General features: G+C 35.9%; 1 protein-coding gene across 1 annotated transcript; it reads left to right on the forward strand.

Moving 5' to 3' along the window:
• The first annotated feature begins 780 nt into the window (after nt 1-780).
• LOC115451711 (gamma-aminobutyric acid receptor subunit beta-like) lies at nt 781-11,792 on the forward strand. The gene is made up of 10 exons (XM_030180088.2): nt 781-1,029; nt 6,827-6,927; nt 7,489-7,556; nt 8,373-8,518; nt 8,705-8,862; nt 9,217-9,332; nt 9,644-9,812; nt 10,072-10,323; nt 10,863-11,051; nt 11,264-11,792. Exons 1-10 carry the CDS (start codon nt 935-937, stop codon nt 11,440-11,442), a joined length of 1,473 nt encoding a protein of 490 aa, XP_030035948.2. The 5' UTR covers nt 781-934; the 3' UTR covers nt 11,443-11,792.
• Nucleotides 11,793-12,072: the final 280 nt, after the last annotated feature.

Consider the following 12,072-nt stretch of genomic DNA (forward strand, 5'->3'; position numbering starts at 1 on the left):
ATATATATATATATATATATATATATATATATATATATATATATATATATATATATAGGTTTAGTTATTTTTTTAATAAGGCTGCCTTGTTGGCTTAGTTGTGGTACGCTACGACTGCAGTGCTCAAGTTTCGAATTCTACCTGCGGGTCGGACAAGTGATATTAGGTTTTACCATTCAGTATGAGCCTAGAAGCCTTCCCCTTCGAATAAATGGCGAGAGTTATTTTAGCCATAAATTAGTTGTGACCGTCTTCGAGATGCAATAACTGAAGACTTTAAACTTGAATTGAAGACCGAGAAACAAAAGTTCGCCGGTTCGATCCCCGAACAGAGATAAATATTTAGGAGACCCACAAGTATGTACTTGAGTACTATGTATTCTAGAGGCCTACTTGGTGATCCTATCCTTCTGTTAGGTCCAGGATTTTAATAAAAGTATATTTATTAGTTGAATAATTTGTATGTAGACCGCCTAAATATGTAGCTACCTACTATTGAAAAGCTAATTTGAAAATATTGTAACAAAACTACTTAAGGAAGGCGCCAATTACAGCCCATTTTTTAGTACGTTGTGCGAAACGCGAACGAGGTTTATGTAGTAACGGATTCGAGTTACAAACTTAAGATCGCGGCAAGACGAGAGCGTGCGATACTCGCGATATTCGCGGCGAATAGCGCACGCGCGACGCCACTCCGTGCACCGCTGTCGCCACGGCCGCTCATGCCACTCTTTACGAGTCAGATCACAGATTGCGATCGCGATAAGTTTGACGCACATCCGATAGTATCGGCCGGTAATGCAGTTGGAGTTGTATAAAGTTTAGAGTAGGCATGTGGTGTGAGCGCGAGGAGCGGTGCCGCTGAGCGCGCGATGTGTCGCTCGGAGCGCGCTCGCGCCCGCGCCCGCGTCCGCGCTCGCGCCACGGCCGCGCGATGAGCGCGCGTCGCACGCCGCGTGGTCGCCTGCACGCGCGCCAGCTCGCCAGGTCTCTCGTCGTGCCGCTTCTCATCACACTCGCACATGCACAGTAAGTTTTACAACCTACACCAGACATACAGCATCATTCATCATACACACTTCTACCACTTCTACTAGCTTTTTAACAGTGTAGAAATTTCAAAAAAAAAATGTATGACCGCTCTAGCTAGATGTAGTTCTAAATATTTTTATTTACAAGGTTTGGGAAATGCTCAACAAAAACTTTTTAAACTTTCGTGCACCATTGGAGGTAATACTCAAGTGCCCAAAGTTCAGCATTACAGTTGCGTGCTCAGTTTAGAGACTAATGAAAAACTTTTAGTGTTATGTTGGTTTTCAAATGAGGTGGCGCTATTTTAAAACAATATAAAATTAACAAAATTAGAATAAGTTTTATTACAGCAAATCATGTTGGTTTTAATTTTACCAATAACATTTTCATTTATTTTTTAAAATTATAAAGCCACATTACGTATGCATACCATTTACGGCGCAAAAGTCGAGCTTATTTTACTATACCACATGGTAGTTCATTTATGTGGTATACCCTTTAAAAACACTTTGAATATTATTTAGACGAAGTTAGGAATAAGTTTAGAGGCAAAACGTATGTGAAGACGCTTTGAGTAAGTGATTGTGGCGTCGGCAAAGACATTCCGGCGGAGGTGCGGTCTCCGAGCCGACGGAAAGCTGCTTCCGACCGCCGACCACGTATGTTACAAATTTGATTACTCTGTTTACATAATATTAATTAATATTTCGTAAAATGTGGACACTGAAATAATAACCTTTTTGGCAATGATGTTTAAAATCCGATAAAAAATATTATTTTGTGAATGGTAAATGGTTTTATAATTCGTTATTAACATACGCCTGTATGTTGGTAGGCATGCAGGACACCTATGTTATGCTCAACGTCTGTATTACCTTAGATTATCGTTTACACTTGAAATTATCTTGAAGGAATTTTATTTTAATTAATTATGAATAATATAAAAAAATACTAATATAGTCAAATGAACATTTTGATTTGTTTTAACAATTGGAACTTTGGTAACAATAAATACACGACCGCCTCTACACTTCACTAACCACACATAAATTACTGATAATTTTTATTCTTATTCGTTTCACTGATGTCTTAAATTATTTTGTAAGCCATAATATGGCAACATAGATTATTGCTCGATTTGACCATGATTCAGAATATTTGAAATAGTATGATGAGTTTGTACCGTGTATAGTGTATTCATCATTAAGACTAGAGCAAGATACCTAGCCTTATGATAATTTATGTAATAACACAAACATTTTATTTTTATAACTAGAATACGTACATGCATACTTAGAATCACGCCATTGCCTTTTTCAGGGTTAGGCAGAGGTGTATTACATTCACACTTCGCCAGAAAAATCCTATAAAACAGCGAGTCTCGCTATTTACCGCGCACAATACAAGATATATAACTATATTTACTATCAATGCTATTACAAACTATTTTATATGCGGATTCAATCAAAATTCTTAATGCCTCCGAGCATTTCCATCTAAAGCTCCAATAAATTCATTAGTTTACAAAATTGGCAACGGTAGTGATCGCCCGTCCAATTCCGATGTTATTTTCATGTTGAACAGATCCCTGTAAACGTTTCAATTTATTATTTCTTTTTCTTCACTTTCTTCAAATTCAATTTCAGCTCGTATAATGTCGAGCCATATTTTATGCTTTTGTAACGTTTCAGATTTGTTCCTTGTTGCTGTTTTGTTTGGGAATATTAATGACTTTTTTCATGGATTTTGTGGAAAACAAAGTTAGATTATTTTTGATACAATTAATTTTTGAAAACGTTTCAAAAATATTTGTATATAGTAAGTTCGTCAGATTATAAAAGTATTTACCCTTATCTTTTTATGAACTAGCCTAACAATATTAAGTTGAAAATAACCAAAGTTTCTTTAATCTTTCTTCTAATGCCGTTTGAAGCCAGTTATAAAAATAGAAAGATTTATCACTTCAACTCAATAAACAAAACGATGGCAATGTTACCAGGCACCATGAAAAAAGTATTCTGTAAATCTATTTATTACTTGAAATGGTTTTTATTACGAAGGCAGAAATACATACAATTTCTAATATATCTGATCAATTCAGTTTAAGCAGCTGACATATAATTACATATATCATTATTCATTACGCAGATAGTTTATTTTTTAAAATTTGGAAGTTGCCCTTCCACATTTCATTTGTGATAATGTGAAGTAGATTTTTACTAACACGCAGCTCCACTGCAATTTTTAACCAATGTACAAACAATTAGCATTCTTATGCCTTATTGAGACTAGTTTGGCAAATAATTCGTTTAAGAATATATTATGATTATTTATTAAAGGGTTTGTTAGCGGCTTCGCTCGCCTGAAAGAGTTTTCCATTGTAGCATGTGTCCTTCCGGGGGTCCCAAACCATCTTCATACCAATTTCATCAAAATACCTTGGGTAGTTTTTGAGTTTATCGTATTCAGACAGATGCGGCAGGGGAATTGGTATTATATTATATTTTTAAAGCTTTTTAAGACAAACAACATTTTTGCATTATTTTCATTAATGAACCGCTCCAATGGGTCATAGCGTAATGTTATATAGTATATAACATTCCTCGAGAAACGGGCTATCCAATATTAAATTAAAGAATTTTTCAATTAGAACCAGTAGTTCCTGAGATTAGTGCGTTCAAACGAACAAAAAAAACTTTTCAGTCTAATATAATAGTATAGATGAGTAACGAATACACCCGAATAAGCTGTTTACACGCTCGTATTTGAGTTTATTCGTTTGTACTTGGCAGGTGTCTAAACTCACTAGTTTAAGCAGCTGACATATAATGGCGTTTTTATTCTTACACCACTGTGTAAGAATAAAAACGCCTACATGTTCAATTATTATAAAGAACTCGTTTTGTGCAACGTTTCATCCAAATGAATTTAGAATGGGATAGAACATACGCGTGGAAAGTAAACACAGTACACAAGGTGTAAATCCCGCCATTGTGGTACATGTGACACAGCGTTGGTAAAACCAATTCTGAATAGCCATAATTATAGAAACTACCGAGACAGAATCATGTTTTATGCATCTATACTCTATTTGGAAGCAACTGTATTCGCCATCAGGTGCAGTGAAATCATTTTACCGTGCCCCAAAATCCATACATCTTTACAAACTTTCTCAACGAAGTTTATCTACTATTAAGTAAGATAGCATACCATAATTTATTAATAAATAAGTTTATTAATAAATTATGATATAATAGTTAAGTTAGTTAATAATAATAATAATAGTATCAGCCCTGTATTATATACTTGCCCACTGCTGAGCACGGGCCTCCTCTACTACTGAGAGGGATTAGGCCTTAGTCCACCACGCTGGCCTAGTGCGGCTTGGTAGACTTCACACACTTTCGAAATTCCTATAGAGAACTTCTCGGATGTGCAGATTTCCTCACGATGTTTTCCTTCACTGTTAAAGCGAACGATAAATTCACAAAGAATACACACATGATTTTTTAGAAAAGTCAGAGGTGTGTGCCCGTTGGGATTTGAACCTGCGGACATTCGTCTCGGCAGTCCGTTCCACACCCAACTAGGCTATCGCCGCTCAAGCTAGTTAGTTTCGCCGCTAAGTTAGTTAGTTTAATTTATTAATAATAATGGTAAAAAATTCCCTTTCTTTCAATAAAATCGTGATCTTAATTACCTTTTTTTGTAACCCACATTTGATATCACAAGGCAGCCAATATTTTAAAATAAGCCACCCCTAATTCTATCGGCGTCGAGCCAGCTTTGGTTTGTAAAGTTTAACCCGAATAGGAATATTACCTATTCCTACCTATTACTGGGAGTCAGTGTTAATGATACTTTAATGGTAGAAAATTTACCACACAATTATTTGTCGGACATGAGATATACTTTTTAAATTTATCTTAAAATTTTAGTTATATTTCATTGACTAATCGGCTTCTATTATCTGCACGTGATACAAACTTTTAGGTATTGTTTTTTTAAAGATCTCTGTAATACGTCACGTATGTAATTTATATTCTACAGCCAAAAACAATATTATATCACAGGTCTCGTGAAAAGTTAATTTAGTGATGGATTTGGAAATCCTCGCACTAAATGGCAATCCAATTCAAACGCCGCACAAATCTCATTCAAATGGTTCTACATTCACTGAATATAATTTAATATGGGTTATTTAGTAGAAAATTGGGGTTTCATTGTAAAATACAACATAGGACGATCTGAAACATAAAATAGAATATTTTAATTATAATAGATTGATTGATTACATATTATGCATTTTCAGATTTGAATAGAGGAATTATCTCCAAACGGCTATTTGTTTTTTTATAAATTAGAAGATGTTTAAAAAGCGATTCATATATTTTTTTAAATGATCTTAGTATTTTTTTTCATGTAACAACGATTTGTACGTTTTTCAGATGATGCAGTATTTAATATTGATTTTGTGGTGTTTTGAAATAAATATACATGACCAACAGTGTCGTACAATATGACATTTATTCCACTAAGATTTATTACTTGTTTTTTCACTTGAGTAGCATTTTATTTTAAATTACCGGTGTCGTAGTTCGTATGCGATATCATTTTGTGATGTCGGAAAAATGTAGTCTCGTCGAGTACGGAAACAGTTTGGCTAAACAAAAAATGATAATTTAATACGCAACCCAATTGGTTTCGAAGCATTTGCGGTTCAGGAAATGTTTGTATCAAGCTATTTCAAAAATTGTATTGTAATAAGGAAGGATTACCATACTGTTGAAATCAGCTAGTTTATCTTTTACAAAGAAAATATATGTTTTACTTGACTCTTCATAACTTCTACTCATTGCTGTTACATAAATAACTTCTAGAACTATTAAAAGATTTACATTTTTCATCTCGAGTCGAAATACTTTGTAATTTATAATCTTTTAATAACGTTCTCATTAGTGCTTTATATGTGGGGATATTATCAGAGTATTTCAACATTATGGGCCACAAATATTAAGTCTATAGTACCTACCTGTGGTATATCATATGAATATCGTTAACTATCCCAAATAGTATCGTTATTAAGGTCTTATTGAATCCAAGATAATCTTCTACAAACGGTAAAGCCGCACTTAGCATATTTACCTTCAGCATATTCCCTGCTCCACTGGGATAAAAGAAAACTAACGTGTTGCAGGTTTTCTACATTTTGCGTTTTTTTAGTTTATATTTAGAAACTCAAAAACTTTACACGTTGCCTCAAAGGTTGTCAACGGATGAATCGATGTTTCCCTAGATATAATTGAAGAAACTCATAGGCGACAATTATATTATAATATTATGGGATGTGTATGCCTGTTCGGCCCTCGTTCCTATAAAGAAAATTGTAATAATATAATAAAAATATCAGCCCTTTCTTGTATAGTGGCCCACTGCTGGGCACAGGCCTCTTCTAGTACTGAGAGGGATCAGGCTTTAGTCAACCACGCTGGCCTAGTGCAGATTAGTAGACTTCATATACCCTCAAAATTCGTATAGAGAACTTCTAAGGTATGCCGGTCTCCTCACGATGTTTTCCATCACCGTTAAAGCAAACGATAATTAACTAAGAATACACACATTATTTTAGAAAAGACAGAGGTGCGTGTCCTTGGTTTTGAACCTGCGGACATTTGTCTCGGCAGTCCGTTTCACAACCAACTAGGTTATCGCCGCTTAGCTGATTTTTATTCAGACAATATTAGTGTATCAATAAGATTTTAAATTACATTGAATACAATTCATATTTGCACAGAAGCGAGCGTGCGGCAGCGGCTGATCGACTGGAAAACGTGACGCACACCGTGTCGCGGATTCTCGACGGATACGACATACGACTCCGACCTAACTTTGGTGGTAAGTTGCAATTGCTAATTGTGTTATTATTTCATTTTGTGAAGCAAAACATTCTTTCTAACTTATTTTCTATGTTACAAAAACGACATAATGCGAAAGCGCAGATAAGTAACGTTATTTATTGTTAATTATTAATAATGATTACTTCAGTGTATTAATGGAAAGAATATAGAGCTTGCGGTAACAAGAATTTATGTTACAGTTGCAAGTATCATACGAAGTTTAACTCGCATACAGTAACGTAACGACCTGTCTGACTACAATTCGGAAGTAATTTGATGTCATGCAATATGTTATAACAACATTTGCGTATTTGTATGACGTGCTTCTGCATGCAAGCAGTTATGAAATATGAACGTAAGATGCTGTGTGCAGTGGGGAAATCCACGCTTCACCCGCCGCGGAGCCCGTCTCGTAGTTATTGCGACACTTCAACCATAAACATTCCATATTATATTGAATTTGCTCGGTAAAAACGGCTTGATTTGTCAGCGGTTCACTTCCAGGCTTGTGCTGGCGCAATGTTGTTGCTTCGTTGCATAAAATGTTATTGCTTTTCAGGTGATCCCTTGTATGTCGGAATGGATTTGACTATTGCAAGTTTTGATGCTATATCAGAAGTGAATATGGTGAGTTTGCAAATTTTTTTCTTGTTATTTCTTTGTATAAAGTTCAACGTGATAGGGATCATAACTGCTACCTTTCGGAAAAACATCCATCCTCTTTTATTTTGTTGTAATCTGTATGTTTCCCAAGGATTTGTTTATATCGGTCAAGGATGCTGATGTCCAGGTAGGCTTACGTCCCCCACTTATCGATATTGCGATAAGGCCACCTTGCTTATACTCCTCGAGAATCGCTGAAGATGTTTTTTGGGTCGTATCAAGGAGTTGTCGCTCTCGAGAAAGTGTTCCATCGTAATTCATTAAGCTTTTAATAGCCGCGGAAAGGGAGCAAGGCCGTGATCACTTGACACACATCGAGGGTTGCCGGTGACCGAGGGGCGGTTTGCTGCGTCAGCCAATCGATGGACGTCTTTACTTTCTGTCGCCACTCGCCGCCAGTCTGCAGAGGTCACCGCCCACTCATCATAGTCTTACATATGAATCATGATCAGAATTTGACGTTTGCGATACGTCAGTATACTTAAAAATGATGGATGATAAAAGACACCTCTGCAATCATAATATAGTTCTCGACCCTCTCTAAATCTTCGTGAGTCGTTTTAAACTTAACAAGTTCGATTAATGAGAAACAATAACGATCAATCATGTAACTAATGGTACCAAAAACCCTTCTCGAATATAGCCCTAATAAATTTTACTATAAATGTTTTAAAGACTTATCGAGGGTAACTTGTTTCCTGGCACTTTGAAAGTCTTAAATCTATAGGAGGCTATTATCGAATTTTACAAGGGATTCCTAAAATGTATACCTCTTTTCAGGATTACACAATAACCCTTTACTTAAATCAGTATTGGAAAGATGAAAGGCTGGCTTTTGGTTTGCCCGAAGAGATTTTGACTCTATCGGGAGACTTCGCCGATAGGATTTGGGTGCCGGATACGTTTTTTGCAAATGATAAGAATAGGTAACCACATACAGGATATATTTAACATAATTTTAATTATTTACTACTTAATTCCCATCAATAATATTACCGTACATTTTAAATTATGACAGTTTTAAAGTTCTTGCTATGTGTTCATATAGCAACATATTACATTTCTCAGTTATTATGCGCGACAACTATAAACAATAATTATTCTTATTCCAGCTTCCTTCACGATGTGACGGAGCGCAACAAGCTGGTGCGGCTGGGCGGCGATGGCAGCATCACCTACGGCATGCGCTTCACCGCTACACTCGCCTGCATGATGGACCTCCACTACTACCCCCTCGACAGTCAGAACTGCACCGTCGAGATTGAAAGCTGTGTGACTCCTACACTTGTAATAGATCATCAGGCCGAGCTTCTCCACCCGCTTTGCGAGCTCAGTTGTATCGCCTGGATGACATCATATCACTCACCCTCACCTTGATACTATAACGTGGCGACGACCTATCCCCGATAAAATCATATGCTAACATATTGCTATAACCAAATAAACTTGATATAAATGCAAATTAACCATTAATATAAACATTGTTCAGGAAACGTATAATAAATACAATTTTAAAATAAAGTATTAACAAAAATCAAAGCTGCTCGCAACGAAACAATTTTAAAAGTTAATTCCTTCTTTAAAAATGATAACAATATGCTAACAACAATGCATATGGTTGCAGATGGATACACGGTATCTGACGTGGTAATGTACTGGAAGGATACTCCTGTCCGTGGTGTAGAAGATGCTGAGTTACCACAATTCACCATCCTTGGTCATGAGACTAACGACAGAAAGGTAATTGAAAGTAATTGTATTAATTCAGTGACCACCCGCAAACAATTATGAAAGCAGCTCCTGATTATACAACCAGCCATTTAAAACACATTAATATTTTGTATCAAACTACATAAATATGGGCAAGAGATGTAAAGTCGCTGGTCTATCTACATAATAATTAGACTATCTATATTAGAAACTACAATTAGACTACATACTTATGATAAGGTCCAGTGAAGTTACTTTGGTATGCCAAGATATAAAAGAAACATTCATCGCAATCTAATAAGATGCTGTTTCGTTATACAAAGATATTGTTCTATTTGCAGGAAAAATTGGCAACAGGAGTGTATCAGCGACTATCGCTAAGCTTCAAATTGCGAAGGAACATCGGATACTTCGTGTTTCAAACATACTTACCTAGTATTTTAATTGTAATGCTCTCATGGGTATCATTTTGGATAAACCACGAGGCAACTTCAGCCAGAGTCGCTTTAGGTAAGTTAATTTTTATTGTTTAGAACGTAAAAAGAGCAATGGAGAGGTGTAGAATGGACGTGATAAGACAGGTCAAAGGCAAAATTAGGATAACTTTGAAGATGCTTACATAAATTGTTAAAAATATTATGTTACATATCACTTTACAATTTGATAAGACAAAGTTTAAATCATAAATAATTTTAATATATCAATACAATTCATGATAAACAGCTAACATTTTCAAAACAAGGCACCTCACAGTTTCACGACATTTTAGGTATCACAACTGTACTCACCATGACCACAATAAGTACCGGGGTGCGAAGCAGCTTACCAAGAATATCTTACGTGAAAGCCATAGACATATACCTGGTGATGTGCTTCGTATTCGTCTTCGCCGCTCTGCTGGAGTACGCAGCAGTTAACTACACGTACTGGGGCGCCAGAGCTCGGAAGCGGGCCAAGTTAAAGAACCGAGATCAGATGTCTACCAGCACCAGCGTTGAAAAGGACCTGAAATGCTCCGGCGGTATGATTCACTGGATCATATATTATATTGAACATTATTATACATAACAGACATAACATCACGCATTTTATCCCCGAAGGGGTATGCAGAGGCGCAACTAGGGCACCCACTTTTCGCCAAGTATGTTCGGTCCCATGATATGATAGGGGGCGAGCCTATCGCCATATCGGGCACAAATTCCAGACTCCGGGCTGATACTGAGCAGAAAAACCCAAATATCACTTTGCCCGACCCGGGATTCGAACCCAGGACCTCAGAGCGCTATTGTACCGGACGTGCAATACAACTACGCCACCGAGGCAGTCAAGTGAACATTATTATTATATATCAAACACCAAATCTGACTTTAAAATCCATTGTTTTAAGTTGCACGGCGGATAAAAAATATTACTTCTTGGATTACTTTTGCCCACAACCAACACAGCCATTTATACTTTATTACATTCAGTAGTTAAACAATTGCAATTTTGTTACATTATGCACAACTTGACATGATGACATTAACAAGTTTAAACGCAGATTGTAATTGTTTCCTTCAGGATCACGTTCTCCGGAAGAAATCATAGCGCTTCGAGAATGTACCACTAGTGCTGGCAGAGTGTCACCTCTACTGGGCCTGCGATCGAAACCTTTACCAGCAGCTACGGGGGCCCCTCCATCCCTGAGATTGCAGCGCGACCATGCACAACTCCGCTACAGGACAAGACCTCACTCCAGAAATTCTAGAAGTATTGTGTTTCTTTATGAATTATATTATATACTCTAGTTTAGAGGTATTATAGATAATTTTCTTTTAAGTAGAAGCTGATTATATTATTATTTTGCCTATGCTCACCATCCTAAATTTAATATTATGACAAATCTTATAAATTTATTAAGAGTGAAAAGAGTTAAAACTTCCATAACCAAACGTACCTATTTTCATTTTTTTCTGTTACAGATGGATCTACAGGAAAACCGAAGGTGATACACGCATTACGTCGCGGCGCTACAGTTATCAAGGCTTCGATGCCGAAAATACGCGATGTTAACGTAATAGACACCTATTCCCGAGTAGTGTTCCCCGTCTGTTTCCTTATATTCAATGCTGTGTACTGGGTATTCTATATTTTTGATTAAACTAAGCAATGTATTGAAATTGATGTATGTAACGTGAACTATTGAAATTAGGTATTAAATACTTCTTTGTAACAATTACCAATGTTACGTGTCTCTTTATCCATAATTTTAAGTATTATAATTTTTATGAAACAAAATCCAGTGCGTGTAAGTGAAATGTATGCGTTGTTTATATTCTAAGTAGATTTGAATGTAAGTAGGTGATAGCATATCGCAACTGCCACTATTTAGTTTATTACGAGGTAAATGAGCGTAAGCATGGAATATTTTAAATGCTTATTTACTTCTAATCACTGTCCTATTAACTTATATATTGTTATTGTGAAGTTGCTATAACTTTAAACTATTTATTAAACAATTAACAATAAACATATGACACATATACACATAATATTTATTTATTTGTATGGAATACATTATATAAGGTTTCAAATCGGTGTAAATAAAATTTTGCTTAGAATGGACATTGTCATTCGTAGATTATTGATGTTATTTAGCAAATTAGTTTAAGCGTACCTATGTTGTAAAATAAAATTTATTATTAAAGAAAGATGTTTATTGATATCCACATTCACCTCATATTTGGAATTTTCAAAGATTTTCTAATTGCAAGGTTACCAAGATACAAAA

The sequence above is a fragment of the Manduca sexta genome, chromosome 22 (genome assembly GCF_014839805.1).
Source record: "Manduca sexta isolate Smith_Timp_Sample1 chromosome 22, JHU_Msex_v1.0, whole genome shotgun sequence".
NCBI lineage: Eukaryota > Metazoa > Arthropoda > Insecta > Lepidoptera > Sphingidae > Manduca > Manduca sexta.

What these genes read in the sequence shown, in the direction of transcription:
- LOC115451711 (XM_030180088.2), top strand. Translation starts at nt 935, where the DNA reads ATGAGCGCGCGTCGCACGCCGCGTGGTCGCCTGCACGCGCGCCAGCTC. An exon ending in CACCGTCGAGATTGAAAGCT is followed by an intron (nt 8,863 to 9,216) that starts GTGTGACTCCTA and finishes ATATGGTTGCAG; the next exon opens with ATGGATACACGGTATCTGAC. An exon ending in ATGAGACTAACGACAGAAAG is followed by an intron (nt 9,333 to 9,643) that starts GTAATTGAAAGT and finishes TTCTATTTGCAG; the next exon opens with GAAAAATTGGCAACAGGAGT.